At 49.9% G+C, this 24470-nt stretch overlaps 1 protein-coding gene across 1 annotated transcript in view; it reads right to left on the reverse strand.

Moving 5' to 3' along the window:
• LOC144105185 (iris-like) overlaps positions 1-24470 on the reverse strand; it is a 43533-nt gene that overhangs the window by 4877 nt on the left and 14186 nt on the right. Inside the window, exon 3 of the mRNA XM_077638338.1 lies at positions 11695-11866. Coding sequence (XP_077494464.1) covers positions 11695-11866 — 172 coding nt within the window. The remainder of the gene's footprint in view (positions 1-11694; positions 11867-24470) is intronic.

Raw genomic sequence — 24470 nt, forward strand, 5'->3', positions numbered from 1 at the left:
TGGAAAAAAGCCAGCACAGCAGTGTAGGGGCGGACTTGCGACGCAGTCCAGATTAAGGCAAGGCACTCTTTCTCAGTTGTCGAATAGTTAGCCTCGGCCTTGGAAAGGGAACGGCTAGCCTATGCCGATACTTACTCAAGCCCGTCGCTTTTTTGAACGAGGACGGCGCCTAGGCCAACGCTGCTTGCGTCGTTATGAACTTCAGTATTGGCGTTTTCATCAGATTTCGCGAGGATCGGAGGGGACGGTAAACGACGCTGCAGCTCTTTGAAGGCTTTTGCTTGCGGAGCTTCCCATTTAAATGGCAAGTCTGCCTTCGTCAGTTGGGGAAGAGGCTCCGCGATGCGCGAAATGTTTTTGACAAATTGTTAGTAATACGCGCAAAGTCCGAGGAATCTGCGCACGGCTTTTTTATCGGCTGGCATTGAAAACAGTGCGACAGCAGCTGTTTTGTGCGAGACTGGGCGTACTCCCTCCTTGTTAACGATGTGGCTTAGAAACAGGAGCTCTTCATAGGCAAAGTGGCACTTCTCTGCCTTGAAGGTTAGGCCAGACGGCTTGATGGTGTCTAGCACTGTTGGAAGGCTTTTGAGGTGCTCTTCGCAGTTCGAGGCAAAGAAAAAGACGTCATCTAAATATACCGGACAAATTTGTCACTTTAGGCTTGCCAGAACTGTAGTCATTACTTCCTCAAACGTCGCTGATGCGGAACACAGACAAATGGCATCACCTTGAACTGGAAGAGGCTATCCGGAGTGATGAATTCGGTCTTTTCTCGATCTCTTTCATCGACCTCAATTTGCCAGTAACCGCTCTTGAGGTCCATCGGTGAGAAATACTTGGCGCTACAGAGCCGGTCTAGCGTGTCGTCGATACGTGGGAGGGGTAGACGTCCTCCTTTGCTATAGTGTTCAAGCGGCGGTAATCAACGCAGAATCGAAGCACGCCGTCTTTCTCACTAGAACATCCGGTGCCACCCATGGGCTGTTTGAAGGCTGGATGACGTCGTCGCGAAGTATTGCTTCCACTTGGTCCTGAATGGCATGTCGTTCTCGCGGTGAAACACGGTAGGGGCCTTGACGGAGAAGTCCGGCGTGCTGATTGGTTATAATGCGATACTTGGAAATTGGCGTTTGTCGGACCTTCGGCGATGACGAAAAACACTCGTTGTAGCTTCGAAGCAGATTGCGGATCTGGTTTTGTCTGTTAAGGGGCAGGGCTGCCTTGGTTTCGAAAGTGGGCGAATTCTCTTGATCAGGCAAATCTTCTGCAGATGGGACGGAGAGGGCGAAGGACTCTCGTACGTCGAATATTTCATCGAAGAAAGAAATCGTCGTTCTTCTGTTAATGCGCCGGTATTCTTCGCTGAAGTTGGCCAGCAGTACTTCGGCCTCCCCATTGCGGAAATGTGCGATGCCTCTTGCTATGCTGATTCCTTGGTCTAGAAGCAATTGCATGTTCCCCTCGATGATGGCTTCAGAGTTAATGGCTTTCATGGCGCCTACGGTTACGATGACGCTTGAATGGGGTGGGACGATCACTGCTTCCTCCAGGACACTCAGGGCAATGTGATTTTCGAGAGTTCTCATCGAAGTGATTGCCTCATCCGTCGAAAGCGTGATTAGCTTGTATCGCAGGTCGATGATCGCCTGATGCTCAATAATGAAATCTATACCCAAGATCACTTCTCGATAACATTGCCGTAGCACAACGGAGGTCGCAGGATAGATATTGTGATATTGTGATTTTGCAGCTGTGTGGCGCTAACGTCGACTGTCACACCGGTGAGCTCAACGTCGGTAAATGTTCCACCTCTGGCCTTGTGGAAGGCTCGTGCTGTGAAGAAAGTGTGTTTTGTGTTACTCGAGATACTATCATGCCTCCTTCTTCGGCTGTATGCGTACCCGTTTCCTGCCCCAATACCCCTCTCGACGTGTTTGATGCGACTGTGGAGCCGAACCACTTGAACTGCATGAAGAAGAACATCTTGGTTCCTCATGCCATGGTTTCTGTCACCAACGGAAACACTGAACTGTGGACAGTGAATTGTTCGACAGAATCTGTAGTTCTGCCTGAAGGCCTCAAGCTTGCGTCATGCAGCCACGACACGCCGGTATCCGTTGCCTTGGTTACCACCGCCTTGGGCGCTGCACCACCAGAGCTTTACGACGAGTCGCAGTTTCTTCGCATGATCGACAACTCGCTTTCCACGCATGAGCGCCGTGCTCTGTTGGCCATCCTCCGGCGACACTTCACTGTGTTCGGTTTTTCACAGCCCGGCGGCGCATCTTCCACCCCCTCGTCTCGGACCCTGCACAGGGCTGACACTGGCGCCTCGCATCCGATCCGACAAAAGCCCTACCGAGTGTCTCCGTCTGAACGCAAGGTGATTAATGAACAGGTGCAGGAGATGTTAACCAAATGTGTTATACAAGAGTCCTCGAGTCCTTGGGCTGCCCCAGTAATCCTTGTTCGAAAAAAAGATCGATCATGGCGTTTCTGCGTTGATTACCAACGTCTAAATGCCGTCACCAGAAAAGACGTATACCCTCTCCCTCGAATCGACGATGCCATCGACTGCCTTTTTTCAGCGTCCTACTTTTCTACTATTTACCTCCGGTCGGGGTATTGGCAAATCCCTATGCATCCCGCGGATAAGGAGAAAACAGCGTTTATTACACCTGACGGCCTTTTTGAATTAAATGTAAAGCCACTCGGTCTTTTTAATGCGCCCGCCACTTTCGAGAGATTTATAGACACTATACTGCGTGGTTTGAAATGGGAGATATGCATGTGCTACCTTGACGATGTTATTATTTTCGGAAAGACGTTCAGTGAGCACAACGATCGTTCAGCTCTCGTCCTGGACTGCATGCGCAAAGCTGGTGTTGTGCTTAATTCTAAAAAGTGCCACTTTGGTGTGCGCCAAGCGTTAGTGCTTGGACAAATCGTTGATAAAGACGGCGTCAGACCTGATCCAGCCAAGACTGCAGCTGTTGAGTCCTTCAAGCCACCACAGTCTGTCAAAGAACTGCGAAGTTTCTTGGGCTTGTGCTCATACTTTCGCCGTTTCATCCATCGCTTTGCGGACATCGCATACCCGCTGACAGGCCTGCTTCAGAAAGATGTGGCTTTCGAGTAAACCCCTGAGTGCGACTCCGCCTTCCGTCAACTGAAATTCCGTCTCACGTCCCACCCTGTACTTCGCCACTTCGATCCCTCCGCCCCCACAGAGATTCATACCGACGCCAGCGGGGTTGGTCTCGGGGCTGTGCTCATCCAGCGCTGCGACACCAAAGAACACGTTGTTGCGTATGCAAGTCGTTCACTCAGTAAGCCGGAGCGCAATTACACGGTCACCGAGCTGGAATGCCTCGCCGTTGTCTTCGCCACGCAGCGTTTCCGTTCGTATCTCTACGGACCCACTTTCACCATCGTCACCGACCATCATGCACTCTGCTGGCTCGTTAACCTTCATGACCCATGTGGGCGCCTTGCACGGTGGGCTCTCCGGCTACAAGAGTTTGACTACACAGTCGCCTACAAGAGCGGTCACCGGCACGCTGACGCGGACTGTCTTTCGCGGTTGCCTCTTTCTGAGACAGAGTCTAACATTGATGATTTTGATCACTGCGTCGCGTCAGTCTCACCGTGTTTTCCCCACCTCGCCACATTCCAAGCCGAGCAGCAGCGAGATTCAACCTTGCGGCCTCTTCTTGCGGAGGCTGAACACCCCTCCGGTGCAAACCACTTCTACTTGCGAGATGGTCTGCTATGGAAGAAAAAATATTCTTGTACGGGTCAGCGCTTCCTTCTGGTAGTTCCGCAGAGCCTGTACACCTCCGTTTTGCATGCCATGCACGACGACCCTACATCTGGACATCTTGGGTCGGCACGAACGCTCTACTGTGTCCAGGCCCGCTTCTATTGGCCGAAAATGCGCGCCACGACTGAGCGGTACGTCGCCAGCTGCCCTCAGTGCCAACGATATAAGCGCCTTACTAGCATTGCTGCTGGTAAGCTTCACCCTGTGACACCACCTTCCGCATCGTTCGAGCAAGTGGGCATAGACCTCCTTGGCCCATTTCCCAAATCCTATCATTGGAACCGATGGATAATGGTTTGTGTTGATTACCTCACTCGGTATTGTGAAACGGCCGCCCTACCCTCGTCTACGGCGTCTCATGTGTCCTCGTTTATGCTGCGCTCCATAGTTCTCCGCCATGGACCCCCAAAAGTTATCATCAGTGACCGTGGTCGGCAGTTCACCGCTGACGTTGTCGAACAGCTTCTCCGTTCTTGCGCATCGCATTTTCGCCATTCCTCGCCTTACCACCCCAGACGAATGGGCTAGCTGAGCGCACGAACCGAACAATTACCAACATGCTGTCAATGTACGTTGATTCGAAACACAAAAACTGGGACAGCGTCCTGCCGTTCATTACCTACGCGTTCAATACCGCGCGCCATGAGACTACTGGATTCAGCCCCTTCTTTCTACTATATGCTCGCACTCCACGCTACACCCTTGACACCATACTACCATTTTCTGCCGAGTCTCATGAAGACCCTTCCATCGCCGAGACACTTTGTCTCGTCGAAGAGGCCCGGCGTGTCGCCCGCCTTCGTATCCTCGCCTCCCAAGATCGGGCCAAAGCGCGTTACGATGCCCACCGCCGTCACGTCACTTACAGACCTGGTGATTTGGTCTTGTTGTGGAAGCCTGTCCGAAAGCGGGGACTGTACCAAAAGCTTCTGTGCCACTACGATGGACCATATGTCATTATTGAGAAAATTAGTGACCTGAACTACCGCATAGCGTGTCTCATGGCAAGCGGCCGTCGTTCTACACAAACTGACGTGACTCACATTGCCCGGCTGAAGCCCTACCATTCCCGCGGTGGTTTTTGACTCGCCCAGCGGGCTTCGGCTGCGTAGGGGGATGTGTGACGCTCACGAAGAGGCGATGCCTAGCCTATTTGGTCGGCATCGCTGGGTAGAGAGAGGAAGATGAGAACGAGGTGGTTGGTGGCGTCTCGTGCTTGGAGATTGGACCCCATCTGGTTTGTCAGTCGCCCGTCGTGGTTTGAATAAACCCCGTACGTAACAGTATGTCCTTTGTCAGTTACTCTCGCTGTGCATCGTTCTGATGGCGTAATCAGGTGGCCCCTGCGGCGCGAATGTGTACGCCGTCCCAAGCGGTCGTGACTTTCCTCAGCTGCGCAGCGAATGTTCCATTCATCTCCGAGTTATCGGCTCCTGTGTCGAATAGAGCGGTAACTTTCTGGCCATCGATATACTAATTTTGAGTCGGATGTCCTAGCTCTTGCGCTGCACGTGCTTCTGGGTGTCGGGTGGCGGCTTCGTCGGGTATGGGAATTGTCAGTAGAATCTGTCGTCGAAGCTTTTCTCGGCAGCGGCGTCGTGTTGAAGGCGTTTCGAGTCGTGGTCGAGGTTGTCATTGTATGGGGCATCGGCGTGTATGGGGCGGGGCCTTCGTGCGGCCGGTGTTTCGGTCGGTGTTTCGCTCGGGAGCAACCTCACCTCCAGGGGTTGCTGTGTTTGGTTTCCCCTACGTGGACTGGGAGACGTTCCTCGTACCGCGGCTGCGTAGCTGCGGCGTGGCGACACAAAGCGGGAGGCTGAAGGCGATCTTGAGCGCGAAAGGCTGCTCGGCGAGTACTCCTCTGGACGCACGTACTCATCGATTTCTTTTGGAAGTTTGCCGATGCCTGGTCGTTGTGCGCCAACGGCAAATCCACGAAGACCGATACGTCGGTATGGGCAGTGACGAAGAAAATGGCCGGTCTCACCCCAATGGAAGCGCAACGGTTGGTTGTCAGAAGTCCTCCAGGCGTCGTAATTAATTGGGCTTTGGCGTCGTTCGTAGGCCGGGCGGGAGGGGGCAGGGAGGCGGCGTTCTTTAACAAGTGGATGACATCGGAAAGGACATAGGGGGTTTCGTTGGGGATGCAGAGTGCATGCTGCAGCGGCCTAGGTCATGGCCTGTGGTTCTGTGGCCGCCGGGATGCCAACTGCCTGTTGAAATTCTTCCCGCACCACATCCATGGGAGTCGCTGCTTGTGGCTGTGCGGAGGATGTCAGCAGTCGTCGTAGCTCCTCTCGGACGATTTCGCGGATGACTTCCCGCAAGTTGTCGCTGGTGGTCGTCGTCGTGTCTGGACAGACTGCACAGACAGAGGAACGGCGGTTGTACTGCCGAGCCCGGATGTCGAGGGTCTTCTCGATCGCGCAGGCTTCTTGCAGGAATTAGTCGACTGTTTTTGGCGCCTGGCGGACAAGGCCGCCAAAGAGTAGTTCTTTTACGCCGCGCATTAAAAGTAAACTTTCTTTTCCTCGGTCATCTCGGGGTCGGCGCGGCGAAAGAGGTGCTTCATCTCTTCGATTTAACCGTGGACGGGCTCATTCGGGAGCTGAATCCTAGACTCGAGGAATCGTTCGGATCTTTTTTTCCTCACCACACTGATGAATATGTTCAAAAGCTTCTTCTTGAACAGCTCCCATGTCGTTAGGGACGACTCATGGTTTTCATACCAGGTAGGTGCTGAGCCCTCCAGTGAGAAAAACACTTGTCAAGTTTTGGCCGTGTCACCCCTCTTGTTGAATGATGCCACACGCTCAGATCGGTCCAACCATTCTTCGGGGTCTTCGCTAGGGATCCATTGAAAGTTGACGGCACCCGCGGCCGTTGCAAAAAAATGATCGGTGTCGACATCGTTGGCGAGGTTGCGGTGCTCGTAGCAGTGTCTTTTCGCTGTCTGGTGCAGCAATGCAGGGTCCCGAACTCAGACTGCTCTCCATAGAGATGTCGGCTGGTTCATTGAGCTGCTGGCTCGTCCTCGGGTGCGAAGCGCAGAGGGCTGGCGTACATGGAAGGCTACCCCGCAACTCCACCACATGTCACGAAGTGGTGACTGCAGTTCGGAGAGCAGAAAGGCCGCAAAAATGGTGTCTAAACAATACTCTTTATTTGGGCGGACTTGCACCCACAATGGACTGAATCACTCGGCGGCGGCGAAGTAACAACCGTGCTCGGCGGTCGTCGAACAGAATGCCCGCCGCTGTCGGTCGTGCTAAAGTTTAAATATGATAGCGAACTTTCGAGATAAACTGTGCAATGTTACTAGAAAGTTCTTGAACATCGTAGGATGAGGTCTGCCTGGATGCGACCAGTCGGGATAAATCTGGCCGCGTCTAGAATCGGAAGCAAAGCTATAAAGCAGCGTGCCGGCAGCTTTGAATAATGAACAAACACTGCAAACATTCGCGGCACTGTCAGTAAGGTAATATAGAAATTCGCAGAGCAAAATTAATCAGTATATATAGTCTGTATAGATTAGCAGGAAGCATTTCACTCATTCGAATCCTCAGGGGTGATGCAAGCATTGGTGAGCCAGAATGTAGATGATCCTTGTGTAAGTATACTGGAAAAATACCGGAAGGATTCGAATATATGAAGCTTCAAGGTAAAGCACGATAAGGCGCAACCCTTACTTGAGCGCGAAAACCCGTGTGTGTGTCTGTGATAACACTCGATGGTACCTATAAAAGATGGAATCCTCCATGTGCCCACCAGATTGTGTGGATTATCAGGAAATTGATTACCGCAGCAGGTGGATGTAATATTAATGATTGATCGTGAGGGGTAATTCGGGAAGAGGAAGTTAGGTTGCAAAAGCCCCACCGGTGGCAGCACCTGCCATTGCAGTGCAGTGGGGCATCCCTTTGTGCAAGGAGTGGTATGTCTCCCAGGTACCTATGAATATAAAGTTGAGAATGGCCTTATGTAGACGGTCGGCGAATCCGACTGCAACCTGATGCGGAAGATGCCGGGGGAGGGGGGCGCGGGCCGTAGTAGTGCGGCAACTGCATTCACGAAGTTAGCGTGTCGATCAGCAAGGGTGCGGTGGCTTCGCAGTGGCGGGTAGCTAGAGCCATGCAGGTGTACAGTTGCCAACTGCGTGGCATCGGGTTACATCATTGTGCAGTGCGAGGACGCTTCTTTCACAAAGTGAGCGGGCGGACTTGCGCGTTTACTCAAGAGAAAAGTATACAACTGCTGTATCTTGCCGGTACTCACCTGTGGGGCAGAAACGTGGAGACTAACGAAAAGGGCTCAGCTCAAGTTAAGGACAACACAGCAAACCATGGAAAGAAAAATGATAGGTGTAACGTTAAGAGACTGGAAGCAGGCAGAGTGGTTGAGGGAACAAACGCGGCTTAATAACATCCTAGTCGAAATCAAGAGGAAGAAATGGGCTTCGGCAGGGCAAGATAACCGCTGGTCTTCAAAAGTAACGGAGTGGATTCCAAGCGAAGGCAAACGTAGCAGGGGGCGGCAGAAAGTTAGCTGGGCGTATGAGATTAAGTTGACGGGGCATACGGTGCGCGCAGCGGACAAAAGACAATGTCACTTGGATAGACATGCGAGAGGCCTTTGCCCTACAGTGGGCGTAGATTGGCTTATGATGATGATGATGATGACAAGTAAGCAGTCTGTCACAAAGTTCATGTCTGCCCTGTACAGCTTTGACCTCTGTTTCCCAGAAACATGTCGCGGAGCGGCGTCGACGACTTTTTCCCCCTCCCCCGCGAGGGAACGGCACTCTCACCATAGCGCTAGAGGGGTCACTCAAAAATACTCCCCCCCCCCCCCCCTCCTAGCATTGTTGCCATACAGGTGGCAAGCGCTTGCACGTGTTGGGAACAGCAGAAGCGGATTGAATGCCCCGGCACTGTTCGCTGCCCCAATGACTCCTCGTGGGATTAAGGCATTGTGCGAATTCTTTCGACATTCCTTCATGTGTTCTTTTTTTGGGGGGGAGCTGCATTCCTCTGTGCGCGGCTTCTGAACAGTTTTTTCCCTTTGTTTTTTTTCTCATTCTTTGGCATGCGAAGGGGGCGACGGGAACGCCGCGCGCTGGCAGTTGGTCTGGAGATTTCGGTGCGTGCGGTCGTGAGTGAGGTCAGCCAGGGAAGTGGTCGGCAAGGAGCCTAGGCGGAGATCTGACGCTTAGAGCACGGCGACGGTGGTCCCGAAGACGCGAGGCCCAAGTTCGCCCATCCGCAAGCCCCCATCAGCCCCGCGACGAGCAACCGCAGCCCGACGCTCCCTGCGACCGGTCCTTGCCATTCCGCAGCTAAGCCATCGTTTCTCACCACTCACTTCGACTCTTTTATCTTTGTATTTTTGCTTTCTGTGTTTCTCGTTGTAATCCTTTGTACTGTATTTCCGTCTCGTAACATTTTTGTACAGCAATCGCCCTGATGTTTCTTTCTTTCTGTTAATTGTTGTGTTAGCGTGTTCAATTGGTGCTTGTGTTATTTGCGTGACGTCAGTGTACTGCGCTACCTTGTCGGGCATATTGTAATACTTGGTTGTTGTTTGCCTAATTAAATTATTTCGCTACCAAAATTGCCTACGCCTCATGCCTCCGGTCAACGACTAATCAGGCGTGGCCCCTATCGCCGGTCAGCAGTCGAATCACAATCTTTCGCACGCGGGGTGGAGAAGTTTGTCGCTCCTCCCCCTCCGAACTTACGGAGAGTGCAGTGGTGGGCAGGTTGGCCTGATTAATTGTAACTTCGGCGCCAACAAACACCACAGCCGCCCACAATATCTTGACAGAGTCCTAAGTGTCTCTGCTAACTGTATTTTAACGCAACAGTGTTAAAGGCGCTGTTACCCAGAAAAGCCGGCGTCGGCGCTATCAGCTTTGTGAGAGAAAAATCATGATCATGACTGTGGCAGGTACTGCCCAGAGAGCAACCTAGGAGGCAGGTGGACCAGCTAGGTCACGTGATTTGCGGCATCATTGCAACTTGCCCAACGCATTTCGTGATCAAACTACCCATCGTAGCAGGTGGCAGTTATATTTATGATTGGTCGCTCGGGAAAAGCAACCTGGGGCGCACAAGGCACACCGCTGGGAGCACCTGCCATTGCAAGGTATTGGCACATCACTTAACCTCTGCACCACTGTGCCAGGAGGGGTATCAGGACTGCCAGCGATCTATGAATGTAAAGTAGAGAATGACGTTATTTTTTTAATTGCCAAATGTATCCATGGGAATAAGTGAATTCTATTTACATGTGCAGGCCGGTGTCGGCTATGAGTGCCAACAAGGCTTGGTTGGCCTTGATTATTAGCCCATTCTTTGGAATATAGAACCCTTGTAATATGTAAATTAACCCATTAAGCTATCGCGTCATACTCTCAAGGCTGAGCTTGTGTCTCCCACAGTTTTTTTGGGGCTAGCATTTATAAGAGCGGCATAATCCCAGATCGAAGCCAAGACGATGTCCCGGATTCTCCTTGCTGCGTCCGGAAAGTCCAGAGAAGCTTGGTGATGAAGTCACGAACGGCAATAGTTCAAAATTTCAGTGAACTTGCAGACACCTTGGTGGAATGGTGCTGAACAACGCTCCGGAAGCTTGGACTTCGGTGGCAGTGTTGTTCTGCCTTTAAGCAGTGTTTCTGCTTCAGAATTGTTCAGCCTCGCAGATGACTTCAACATGCTCCCCTTCCCTCCCTCCACCCCGTGTTGAGCGCGATGGAAAGGGCTGAACGCCATCGCACTTGTATCGGGCGGTTACACTACTATTCCAAATAGAAGAACAAAAATATTTTGCATGCTTGACGTGGAAGTTTTACACAAATAAAAAACAGCGCAGCGATGACAGGCACGGGCGAAGAAAGAAGAAGGACAAGTGCTGACTAACAACTGAGGTTTATTGGAAGACACATAGGTATTGATGCTCTCCAAAAACAACCAGGACGCTTGCACCTCTGTAAACACTTATATTCATGAGAATCAAGATATTTAATCTCAGAGGTATGAAGAAGATCACATGGATGTGATATGCCGCACGCAGTTTCCTTGTTAATTTTTCCCTATGCCTGCAAATAGCTTTAGTCTGATGAAAAAGAGGTGTGCATATTCTTTTTTTATCCGGGGAAACCGGATTATTGTTCAGGGGGCAATCTCAGTTATGTAACGCAAGGTTAGACGATGGGGGCCTTTTAACGAGGTATTATGCTGACGTAGACGGGTGTTCACACAATTTCCCGTTTGGCAAGAATTCTATCGGCCAGACGAAAATTTGTGTGCACGCCTGTCTACGTCAGCATTATACCTCGTTAAAAGTCCTGCGTTACATAACTGAGATTGCCCCCTGAATAACATCCTGGATTCCCCCGATAAGAAAATGTGCACTCCTCTTTTCCATGAGACGAAAGTTATTTGCAGGCATAGGGACAAATTAACAAGGGAACTGTGTGAGGCATATTACATCCACGTGAATGGTAACACATGTGTAAGCACACCTTCCGAGCTTCTTCATAACTGTGAGATTAAGTATGTTGATTCCTATGAATTGAAGTGTTTGCAGAGGTGCATGCGTGCTGGTTGTTTTCGGAGAGCATTAATACCTCTGTGCCTTCCAATAAACCACAGTTGTTAGCGCTTCTCCTTCTTCCTTCTTCGTCCGCTCCCGTCGTTGCTGCGCTTTGTTTTATTACCATAACATGCACCAACTCACTGAGTTTTCGGTTCTTCGGAAATTTTACACTTTCGACTGCTTTTAAAATCCTAAGTCCAATTCTAGAACATCTAAAACAGATGCCGTTTAAACTGTCGCACCAGACTAGCTGATGTTACAAACAGCCGTACCTGTTTCACCTTGAATAGTGGTAGGCTGACCTGGACCTCGCCCTGCGTTCTGAGCTGATCGAAGCACTGCAGCGCCGTGCAAGCACTCAGCCGCTCCTCCACCGTGGCCAGTCCGTCCAGTTCATCGGGGAGGAGAAGAATGAGGGAGAACTCGGTGCTCACCGAACTCCAGCTGTTGCGAGGGCAAGAAGAAGGCGTTAACGAAGTACACCTCACTGCGCCTGAAAGAAGTACCTCGAGAATACGGTGGAGTTGCCATTCGCTGTCCTGTGATTTAAAGATTTTGCCAACGTTCGGCGATTAAGAAATTCCCGAAACATGACCGTCGCTGGGCAAAGCAGTTTCCAATTTATCTGGCAGTTCTCACTACCAAGAACTCAGGACGGCGCCCAGCCAGTGCCGCTTCCTAGCGCCTATCCCGTTCTTTTCCTCAGCCATTAAGACATTCTGTTTCTTAAAACACGGATAATGTCAACGGGCTATTTCTGAGTGGATCGATGGATGAATGGATGGATAATTCTGAACCATTTAAATCGGGCGGCGATTCACGCCACCTAGCCGTGACTTGTGAAATGGTACACCTGTCTTGATTTTTGCCAACAATCAGATAACCTTTGCTTGGCTAAATCTTCCCGCTTAAAATCTACTTTCCCTTCACTGTCCTTAAACCCCAATTCTTTGGATGAATCAGCCCTGCTGCTTTCCACTCTAGGGTGAAGCCCTTTACAGAAAGGTATCAAGTGTTCAACAATTTCCTCCTCCTCCTCTCCCCGTCCTGGCCACAAACAACATAGAGCTTCCCCTACAATTATCATGGATATTTTCTTTGGCAATTTCCTGCTTAAAGATCCTGTATGTTCCCAGTGTCTATTTCGTCAGCCTCCCTGTTATCCACAGAGCTCTCTCTGTTTCTTTGACCCTTTTCTTAACAGATAATAGGTGATTTGGCCCCCGACTGCTGTCTAGTCACGCTGAAACTCATGCGCGCCACGTGGTGCCAGCCAAGGAAGCTAGAAGCGTTTGTCCAGAATTCCTGATAATGTTGGATTTCTGAGCTCTGTGATTCTCTACTGCCGCCTACTACACGAGGACAATTGCTTGGTTCTTAACAGGGTGCCCGAGGCTCATATCTTTGAGTAAGGCTGAGTGCCTAGGCGCGCTTACTTAACCAAATGGGGCAACGTTTGAGCTGCAGCAAACGCGATGACTTGAGTGATACGAGGGTGAACACAGCCACTAGCCACCTGACGGAATTGAAAGTTGTATTGCCTTGTGCGTTATCGCGCACTCATAAACCTTGTGTGGTAAACTGGGGAAGATAGGCAATAAAAGACTTGCGTTGGATTAAATAATACAGGTGCATCCCTTTTGCGTTTTCGCAACCTCATGAGTTTCATTAACCATGGGACATATTAAACACAAAGGACGTCACCTGTTTACGTACGGTATCTAATCGCAGCAAATAAACACGCCTTGTGCCCAAGATTTGTTCGTATGCACTGAACGGAAGTCATTGAATGAACGAAAGGACTTTATGATACTGTAGCGAATATTTGCAGTGTTTGTTCGTTCTTCAAATCTGCCACCACACCACTTTATCGCTTTGTTTGCGACGCAAGACGCGACTAGAATTATCTCGATTGATCGCAGCCAGGCAGAGCTGATTCTACGTTGTTCCGGGAGGTTCTAGTAACTTTGCACGCTTTATCTCGAAAGTTCGCTATCAGCTTTAAATTGAGCACGGCCGACAGCGGCGGGCTTTCTGTTCGACGACCGCCGAGCGCGCTTGTCGCTTCTCCGCCGCCGAGTGATTCAGTTCATTGTGGGCTCAAGTCAGCCCAAAAAACAATTTCTTTTCGAAGGCTTTTTTTCCGCCTTCATCGCTCCTTTGACGGCCGTCACCACTACGTGACATCTGGTGGAAGTTCTGGGTAGATTCCATGGCCCGGACGCCCCCTTCAAGTCGTGACGCCAGCCCTCAGTGCTTCACACCCGACGACAAGCCAGCAGCTCAGCGATTCAGCCGACGTCTTCAGGGAGAGGAGCCTAGGTTCGGGACCTTGCCGGACCGCACCAGACAGCGAAAAAACGCTGCTACGAGCACCAGAACCTTTCCGAAGATGTCGACACCGATCGTACTGCAGCAGCCGTGGGTGCCGCCAACTTTCAATGGATCCCTAGGCAAAGACCCCGAAGAATGGTTGGACCGATTTGAGCGCATGGCGTCATTCAACATGTGGGATAATGCGGCAAACATTGCAGACGCATCTTTCTCATTGGATGAATCCGCACGCACGTGGTATACGAAAACCACGAGTCGTCCCTTACGACATGAAAGCTATTCAAGACAGAGATATATTGAAGGTATTCACCAGTGTCATGAGGAAAGAAAGAGCCGAACGACTCCTCGAGAACAGGATCCAGCTTCCGAATGAGCCCGTCCGTGGTTACGTCGAGGAAATGAAGCGCCTATTTCGCCGCGCCGACCCCGATATGACCGAGGAAAAGAAAGTTTACTTTTAATGCGCGGCGTAAAAGAACAACTCTTTGGCAGCCTTGTCCGCCAGCCGCCAAAAACAGTCTAGGAATTCATGCAAGATGCCTGCACGATTGAGAAGACCCTCGACGTCCGAGCTCGGCAGTATAATCGCCCTCCCTCTGCCTGTGCAATCCGTTCGGACACGATGACCACCCCCAGCGACAGCTGGCAGGAAGTTATCCGCGAAATCGTCCGAGAGGAGCTACGCCGGTTACTGCCACCGTCCCCACAGCCACAAGCAGCGAATCTGATGAATGTGATACGGGAAGAAGTGAAACAGGCACTTGGCACCGCGACGGCCACAGAACCCCTGGCCATGACCTCCGCCGCTGCAATAAGGGCTCCTCAGCCCCAACGACAACCCCTGCATCATGTCCGACATGAACAACTTGTTCCCGAACGCCACCTCCCTGCCAACGATCGACGCTCAAGCCCCAGAAAGTGCGACGCCTGGAGGACTTCCGACAACCGGCCAATATGCTTCCATTGCGATGAGGCAGGCCCTATTATTCGTCCCTGCCCGTACCGACGTATCGGTCTTCGAGGATTTTCCGTTAAGGCCGTAAGACCACGCTTCGGCCAACGTCCGCAGGAAATCGACGAGTACCTGCGTCGAGAGGAGTACACGCCGATCCGCTTATCGCGCTCGCCACCGCCGTAAACCTCGCCTTTTGTGTCGCCACGCCGCAGCTACGCAGCCGCGGTAGGAAGAAGGTCTCCCAGCCCCCGTAGGGGAAACTAAAGACAGCAAACTCTGGAGGTGAGGTTGCTCACGAGAGAAACGCCGAAGATCCTCCACCGACCACGCCCCATGAAGACGCTGCACCCGCGACGCCGCATGAAGAACCTGCACTTGCTGCATCGTTGCCGCACAAAATGACAACCCCGACTACGACGGAAAGTGCCTTCAAAACGACGCCGCCACCAAGAAAATCTTCGACGACAAGCCCCACACGCGACTCGCATACGCGACGAAGCTGTGACCCGACGCCGAGAGCGACATGCCATGCAAGAGCCAGGACCTCCGATTTAGAAGTGACTATCGACGGCCGGAAAGTTACCGCTCTAGTTGACACAGGAGCCGATAACTCGGTGATGAAGGGAACATTCGCAGCGCCGCTGAGAAAAGTCACAACGGCTTGGGACGGCCCACAAATTCGCACCGCAGGAGGCCACGTCATTACGCCATCAGTACGATGCACAGCACGAGTGACTGTCTAAGAACATACCTATCCTGCGACCTTTGTTGTGATACTGCAATGCTCCCGCGAAGTGATCTTGGGTATGGATTTCCTTAATATGCATCAGGCGATCATTGACCTGTGATCCAAGCTGATCACGCTTTCCACGGACGAAGTCATCGCTTCGATGAAAACTCGGGAAAATCGCGTTGAACTGAGTGTCCCGGAGGAGGAAGTGAGCGTCCACATTGTTCAAGCGCTATCGTGACCGTAGGCGCCACGAAAGCCATTAACACTGAAGCAATCATCGAGAGGAACATATCGTTGCTTCTAGACCGAGGAATTGGGATCGTAAGAGGCATCGCACATTTCCGCGAAGGCCAGGTCGAAGTACTGCTGACTAACTTCAGCGAAGAATACCGGCACATTAACAGAGGAACGACGATTGCTTTCTTCGACGAAATATCCGACGTACGAGACTCCTTCGCCCTCTCCGACCCCTCCACAGAACATTCGCCTGACCAAGAGAACTGGCCCATTTTCGACTTCAATTCAGCCCTGCCCCGGAACAGACAAAAACACATCCGCAATCTGCTTCGAAGCTACAGTGAGAGTTTTTCGACATCGCCGAATGTGCGACAAACGCCAATTGCCAAGCATCACATTATAACGGACCAACACGTCCGACCTCTCCGTCAAAGCCCCTACCGTGTGTCACCACGAGAACGACAAGCCATCCGGGACAAAGTCGAAGAAATGCTTCGCGACGACGTCATCCAGCCTTCAAACAGCCCATGGGCGGCACAGGTCGTTCTAGTGAGAAAGACGGCGCACTTAGATTCTGCGTGGATTACCGCCGCTTGAACAACATAACAAAGAAGGACGTCTACCCCCTGCCCCGCATCGACGACACACTGCACCGCCTCTGCAACGTCCTGCACTGCACGTTTCATCAATGCGAAAGAAGAGCTTCGATTGAAACTTAACTCCGCTAAGGATTTTTTCTTCCGTGTGCAGCTGCAGGATCTACTTAAGACTAACACGAGTAAATTTTGGTCGCCTGTTTTTCCACGTGATATGACAGCTACTGCAATGAGGATTACCAATAAATCTACAAACGATCTTTTTCATTTATCCAATGCATTTAATGAGTACCTCCACTCCGTATTTTTTTGTGACAATAACGTCATCCAGCCAGTCATGACTGCTCGTAGCGCCATGCCAATCGACGATATTAATATTAGTGAAGAAGGTGTTTTGAGCCTAATATTGAAACTTGACACCAAGAAGTCTGCTGGACCTGATAGCATCCCGAACTTGTTTTTGATACGCTACTCATTATGGACCTGTCGTTACCTTGCTGTCATATTTCGCGTGTCTCTAGCTTCCTGTACAGTTCCTTCATCCTGGAAAATGGCTCAAATTGTCCCTTTATTCAAGTGCGGTGACAAGCAAACAATATCCAGTTATAGACCAATCTCTCAAACCTCTCATGCGTGTAAAATTTTAGAGCACATCATCTACAAACACATTATGGAATACTTGGAATCGCGTCATTTATTAACGAATGCTCAGCGTGGCTTCAGACGCGGTTTCAGCACTTTAACAAAACTTAATGAATTCACTCATGATATTTGCAATTACCTGTATGTGGGCAATCAAATAGGCGCAATATTCCCTGATTTTTCGAAGGCGTTCGATACAGTGATCCACTCGAAACTAATGTATGAACTTAACGCCATCCTGAACAACCCCCGCCTTCTCAACTGGATTTCAAATTTTCTTTCTGATCGTTCTCAATTTGTGTCTTTCAACGGAAGTGATTCTAGAATAGCAGACGTGCACTCAGGAGTTCGATAGGGTTCTGTACTGGGTCTCTTGGGTTTCTTAATTTTTATTAACGACTTACCTTGTGACATCACCTCTAACCTACGTCTGTATGCTGATGACTGCGTGTTGTATCACAAAATTGCATGCCTCGATGACCACTTACCGCCTTCAGAAATCATTCTCAGAATTTAGCTCTTGGTGCGACACATGGGAAATGACGATTAACATTCGCAAAACCGTTGTTATGACTTCCACTAACAGAACAGCACCTTCCGCATTTACTTACAAAACAAACAATACCCCTATCCAGAGCGTGAATCAATAAAAATACCTTGGTCTTCTTTTTAAACCGAACTTGTCATGGTCCAAACGTGCAGATTTAATAACCTCAATGGCACTTAAAAAGTTAGGATACCTGCGTCGCGCAATAAAAGCTGCTCCTAGAGATACTAAACTACTAATGCACAAGGCGCTAATCTGTCCGCTACTTGAACACGCCTCTCCTGTCTGGAACTCGCATAAACAACGCGAAATTAACCAAATTGAGGCAGTCCAGAAAAAAGCCATTCGCTTTATATACCACATGTTTGATAGGGATTTCGCGCCTTCCACAGTAGTTTCATCAGTGGGCCTGCAACTGCTCTCAGCTTGACGAAGGGCTGAGTCTTTAAAATTTCTGCATTGTATTGTTAACTATTCTTGCCGGACCTCTTCAAAGGATTATCTAATCCCAGCTATACCATCTAAAACTAGAAGTCACCACAGCCTAAATATCACTCCTTATGTGGCACCTACGAACACATTTAAGTACAGTTTCTTTCCGCGTGTAATCGAATGCTGGAATTCTTTATCTGGTTGTACGCGCTCTCTTGCCTTAAAACTGTTTTAGAGGCTATTGAATAGTATTGCCTTTTCTTGCATATGTTTTTCTTCTCTACTCACATTGTCTCTGCTGTTCGCCATTGTTGTGCCCCTTGTTTCTCTACGTTGTTTTGTTTACACCCACCCCTGTAATAGCCCAATAGGGCTACAGTATGTACAAATAATAAATAAATAAATAAATAAAAAATAAATAAATAAATAAATAAATAAATATTTCTCATCTATGGACCTCAAGAGCGGCTACTGGCAAATTGAGGTCGACGAAAGAGATCGCGAGACGACACCATTCATCACTCCGGATGGGCTGTTCGAGTTCAAGGTGATGCCATTTTGTCTTTGTTCTTCACCAGCGACGTTTCAGCGAGTAATGGATAGTGCTGGAAGACCTGAAGTATCAAATTTGTCTGGTATATTTAGATGACGTCGTTGTCTTCGCCTCGAACTTTGACGAGCACCTCGAAAGACTTCGAACAGTACTAGACGCCATCACGTCGTCTGGCATAACCTTGAAAGCAGAGAAGTGCCACTTCGCCTACGAAGAGCTGCCGTTTCTAGGCCACATCTTAGCAAGAAGGAAGTACGCCCAGACCCGCACAAAACAGCTGCTATTGATCAGTTTCCATCGCCGGCCGATAAGAAAGCAGTGCGCACATTCCTCGGACTGTGCGCATATTAGAGACAATTTGTGAAAAACGTTTCGCGCATCGCCGTGCCCCTGACCCAACTGATGATGGCAGACGTGCCGTTTAAATGGAAAGTGCCGCAAGCAGAAGCCTTCAAAGCACTTCAGCGTCGTTTACAGTCCCCACCGATCCTCGCGCATTTTGATGAAAACGCCGATACTCAAGTTCATACCTACGCAAGCAGCGTGGACCTAGGAGCCGTCCTCGTTCAAAAAAGCGACAGGCTGGAGAAAGTCATCGCATACGCTAGCCGTTCCCTTTCCAAGGTCGATGCTAACTATTCGACAACTGAGAAGGAGTGCCTTGCCATCACCTGGGCTACGTCAAAATTCCGCCCCTACCTGTACGAACGACCATTCAAGGTGGTCAGCGATCACCATGCGCTGTGGTGGCTTGCTAATTTGAAGGACCCCTCCGGCCGACTCGCTCGATGGAGTCCGCGTCTCCAGGAGTTTTACGTCACCGTCGTTTACAAGTCCGGACGCAAGCACTCTAACGCCGTTTGCCTCTCACGAGCCCCTGTAGATACACCGCCGCCGGACGACGATGAGGACGCCTTCTGGGACCCATCAGCCCCAGGTCTTTAACTCAGCAGCAATGCACGGGCCCCGACCTAAAACGCATAATCCAGTACATGGAAGGCAAGGTTGCTTCACCACCCGCTTCATTCAAGCGAGAACTGTCTTCCTTTTTGCGCAGATTGAGGTCCTTGTGAAGAAGAAATTTGCAGCGAGCAAAACAGCCTACCTCCTTGTTGTACCTGCTTGTCTCCGCGAAGAACTTCTACACACTTCACATGACGAGCCAACAGCTGGACATCTCGGGTTTACTCGCACCCTCCGCCGCATACAAGTCAAGTATTACTGGCCCCGACTGTCTGCCGATGTCGCACACTATGTGAAAACCTGCAGAGATTGTCAGCGACGAAAGACCACTCCCACACGACCAGCAGGGTTTCTGAACCCCAATGAACCTCCCTCAAGGCCCTTTCAGCAGATCGGCATGGATTTGCTTGGTCCTTTTCCAACGTCAACGTCTGAAAATAAGTGGATCATCATGACGACCGACTTCCTGACCCGCTAGGCTAAGGCGAAAGCTCTACCGAACGGAACAGCAGCAGAAGTCGCCAAATTTTTTGTGGAGTGCATCCTTTTTCGACATGGCGCTCCCAATGTTCTCATCACTAACAGAGGAACAGCATTCACGGTGGAGCTAACGCAAGCCATCCTGCGTTACAGCTAAACCCGCAACCGGAGGACAACTGCATACCATCCGCCGACCAACGGACTAACCGAGCGCCTGAACAAAACCAGCGCCGATATGCTCGCCATGTATGTCGTTGCCGAACACAAAACCTGGGATGTCATCGTGCCATACGTCGTCTTCGCCTACAACACCGCAGTGGAGACAACCCAGATGACGCCTTTTAGGCTCGTCCATGGCAGGGAGGCCACGACCACGCTAGACGCCATGCTGCCCAACGTTACAGAAGAAGAGAACGTCGATGTTGCCGCCTACCTTCAACGCGCAGAAGAAGCTCGAAGGCTTGCCCGATTACGGATCAACGATCAGCAGCGGTCCGACGCCAGGCGCTACAACCTAAGAAGAGGCAACGCGGAATACAAGCCAGGAGACAGTCTGGGTGTAGACGCCCATTCGCTGCCGTGGATTGAGTGAAAAGATTTTGCGCCGCTATTTCGGCCCGTACAAGGTTCTTCGTCGGCTAGGTGAACTGGATTATGAAGTCATCCCTGACGCTATGACTGCATCCCAGCGACGCCGCGTACGACCAGAAGTTGTCCATGTAGTCCGTCTGATGTCGTGTTATGCGCGCTGAAGGGCGCTGCATTTCTATACTATATTTTCGCATGATCCGTTTTATCGCTTACTAGTCGCATTATTTGCTTTAATGCATCGGGTCGATGCTTCTTTGAGATGGGAGTAATGCCGCAAATATTTGCAGTGTTTCTTCGGTTGAATCTTCAAACCTGCCGCCACACCACTTTATCGCATTGTTTGCGACGCATGACGCGACTAGATTTATCTCGATTGATCGCTGCCAGGCAGAGCTGATTCTGCGTTGTTCCGGAATGTTCCAGTAAATTTGCATGCTTTATCTCGAAAGTTCGCTATCAGCTTTAAATTGAGATACGGCCGTCAGCGGCGGGCACTCTGTTCGACGACCGCCGAGCACGCTTGTCGCTTCACTACCGCCGTGTTATTCAGTCCCTTGTGGGCGCAAGTCAGCCCAATAAACAGTTTTCATTTAGAAGACCTTTTGTCCGTCTTTATCGATCTTTTGACTGCCGTCACCACTACGTGACCCATAAATCTTGAGTGGTAAAGTGGTGAAGATAGGCAATAAAGGACTATTGCGTTAGATTAAATATTACAGGCGCACGCTTTTGCGTTTTCGCAAGCTCATGAGTTTCATTAACCATGGGATATATTAAATACAAAGGACGTCACCCATTTCCGTGAGCTATCTATTCGCAGCGATTAAACGCGCCTTGTGCCTAAGATTTGTTGGTATGCACTGAGCGGAAGGCATGGTATGAACGGAAGGACGTTATGATACAACTATTTTTGTTCATTTAAATTCGATTCAGGTAATATCCTCCCGTCCGTCCAACCGATTATAGCGACAGGCACATCTACTGGCGCTTTGAAAAGGAAGAGCTGCCAGGCAGGCGTTGAAAGGAACATCGAAGGCACTGGGAACAGAGCGTATGTGTTGTTGGCTGGCAGCCGCGCGTTATTGAGTGCGAAGATATCTGGAATAAATGTGGGGCCGCGTCAAACTCCAGTATTGGGGTGACATGGGACTACCGGAGCGCACCCAGACCGCAGTCATGCCGTTTCACCCTCCGCCAGGCTTTCCCGCTATCTGCTGGTTCCCGTCGCGGAACTGCTATGATGCACGCTCCTGCAGCCCGGCGCATTAGGCCCAGCCATCTGTTTTCAACTCGCCGCGTCACGAACTCTCCTTCGCGGGCGTTTTTCGAACAAGGCGAGTGCAATCAGCCGCCAACCACACGGCGGCCTTCCTTCAGCTGCCCGGCGTAGCGCCCTTCTACGAGAAGAATCCGTCCGTTTGGTTTCTTCTAGTATCCAAGTTCTACGTACACGCTGTTACCAGCCAGGCCATCCGCTACTTTCTGGCCAAGATGCGCCACCCAGCCGGCCTCTTCGACCGGCTTATCTTGGCAGCACCTGGCACTACGCTGTGCGGTGACTTGACGGCGGCTGTCATTGCCTTCTACGGTTTTTCACTCACTCGTTTATAGCCTTCCGACTCTTCTATAACCAAGGGAGCGCAATCTGCACTGCTCCCCCGTGTGCACTTGCTTGTAGTCCCGACTCCCTCCACAAGTCCTACCATCGTTCACGCCCTGGCCTGCGAGTCGTGTGAGTCTGCAGCACTAGACTCAAGCAATCCCTTCAACTCGTTGCCGGAAACGTACTCGCCACCTGCTGCAGTTACCTTGTACAGCGAGGCTGCGTGAGTCGAGTTCTGCACCTCCACATCACTCACACCAACGCTCCATGCAGCGCAATCTCCCTGGCACGTATTGTAGAGCCGGTGACGACTCACGTTGCCTTGGTGGTTCGTCTTACCCTCCACCATGAACCGGACACGCGGAAACTTTCTGCTTGCACAGTGCCACCGCCAGTCCCTCGCGCATACGTAAGTCAAGATCCTGGTTCGCTGTCTACACCGCTACTAATTCCTACCACGGCACCTGCACCATCCGCTCCCTGCACAGCAATGCCCACCGCTCACTGCGTCGTTCCCTCCACGCCACGTGCTCGCCGCAGTGATATTCGCACTCCTGCCGTAAAGTTAACAGCACTAAGACTACCTACGACTACCCTTCATCGATGTCACATGGGCCAGCGACACCCACGCGTTTATTTATTTATTTATTTATTTATTTATTTATTTATTTATTTATTTATTTATTTATGTATCATCATACCCACAGCGCTGTAGTCTGGCATTACAGTGGGAGGGTTTAAGAAGAAAAAAATACACAAATACCAGCGCGTGCCAGGGGTTAAAAAATATATCACTAAGATAGAAAGAACACGGAATTGTTAGACATAACAAATAAAGATAAAAACTGCCACAGCATAGAAGAAAATGAATCATTTGATAGTATGGACACTACTTCCTCGGGCAGATTGTTCCATTAAGAAATTGTTTTGGGGAAAATGACATTTTAGAAAGGTAACTCCTGCATCTGTATTCTTTAAGCGAATGATCTATCCGTAATGACACATAATCACGGTTGAGTATATATTTGGTGCTGTCTATTCCAGTTCTTGAATGAAATATAATATGAAATAATTTTAAACACAAAACTTTCTTATGTTTTTGAAATGTGTCCCAACCCAAAGGTTTTTTAGCGCCCATTACACTGAAATATCGCCCATAGTTATCAAAAGAAAACGAACAGCCAAATTCAGAGCTCTATAGTTTTTGAATGTCATGCAAGGATTTCGGGTCCCAGATTGTGCAAGCGTACTCAAATATGCTTCTAGCATTTGTATTATACAGCAGTTCTTTTGTCTTTAAAGGAAAAAGTTTTGCGTTACGTCGCAGCAAGCCGAAAACGCAGCAGGCTTTGGCAGTAACAAAATCCACGTGATGGCGCCGTGACATTGAACTGGGTAAGTATACACCAAGATATTTAAATTCCAACACTGAAAGCAGTCGATTATTATTAGTATTGATACGTGCCACTGTGGAAGAAGAAGAAGCGCCTGCATCCGTGGAGAAAGATGTTTCTCTCCCGCTCACCACTTGTGCCATTGTGTGAGGTCAACAACAACAACAACAACAGCACTCGGACAACTTAGGGACCGCCACAGTTTTACGTCTCGTCACAGGAGGTTCTCCTTCAAATTGCTCGTAACAATATTATAAGTGACATTTTGGGGAACCTTCTTGTTAGTGAAACCCATATGTACAGGTTTTTGTAAATCAAGATGCATTCCCCAATTCTCACACCACTGAGCTATTTTACACAAGTCCTGCTGTAATGCATTGCAGTCACTTTGATCATTATTAATTCTATACAATACACAATCATCCGCAAAAAGACGCATGCAGGAAGAAATACCTGGAAAGATGTAATTCATGTAAATTATGAACAATAAAGGGCCCAAGACGGATCCGTGAGGCACCCCTGATGTTACAGCAACCTCATGCGACTGTTTACCGTTGACAACAGCACACTGACGCTTAATGCACGGATATTCTTTTATACACCTAATAACATTCTCATTTATGTTGTACCAGGATAATTTTTATATCAACAAGGAATGTGACACAACGTCAAGGCTTTCCTAAAATCTAGAAATATGCAGTCGACAGAATCTACTTTATCTAATGCACTTGACTGCTCATGTACAAATTCGGTTAGGTGGATGATACATGAGTAGCCACTGCGAAAGCCATGCTGATGGGTATTTAATAATGAGTGTGTACTAAGATGATCCATAATATTAGTAAAGAACACGTGTTCCTAAAATTTGCACGTCACACTGGTCAAAGACACTGGTCGGTAATTTGAAACAACATTCCTAGGTCCCGATTTATGTATAGGTACAACATTCGCAAGCTTCCATTCTTCAGGCAAAGAGCCGTCCTGTAAT

The sequence above is a fragment of the Amblyomma americanum genome, chromosome 9 (assembly GCF_052857255.1).
Source record: "Amblyomma americanum isolate KBUSLIRL-KWMA chromosome 9, ASM5285725v1, whole genome shotgun sequence".
Lineage (NCBI taxonomy): Eukaryota > Metazoa > Arthropoda > Arachnida > Ixodida > Ixodidae > Amblyomma > Amblyomma americanum.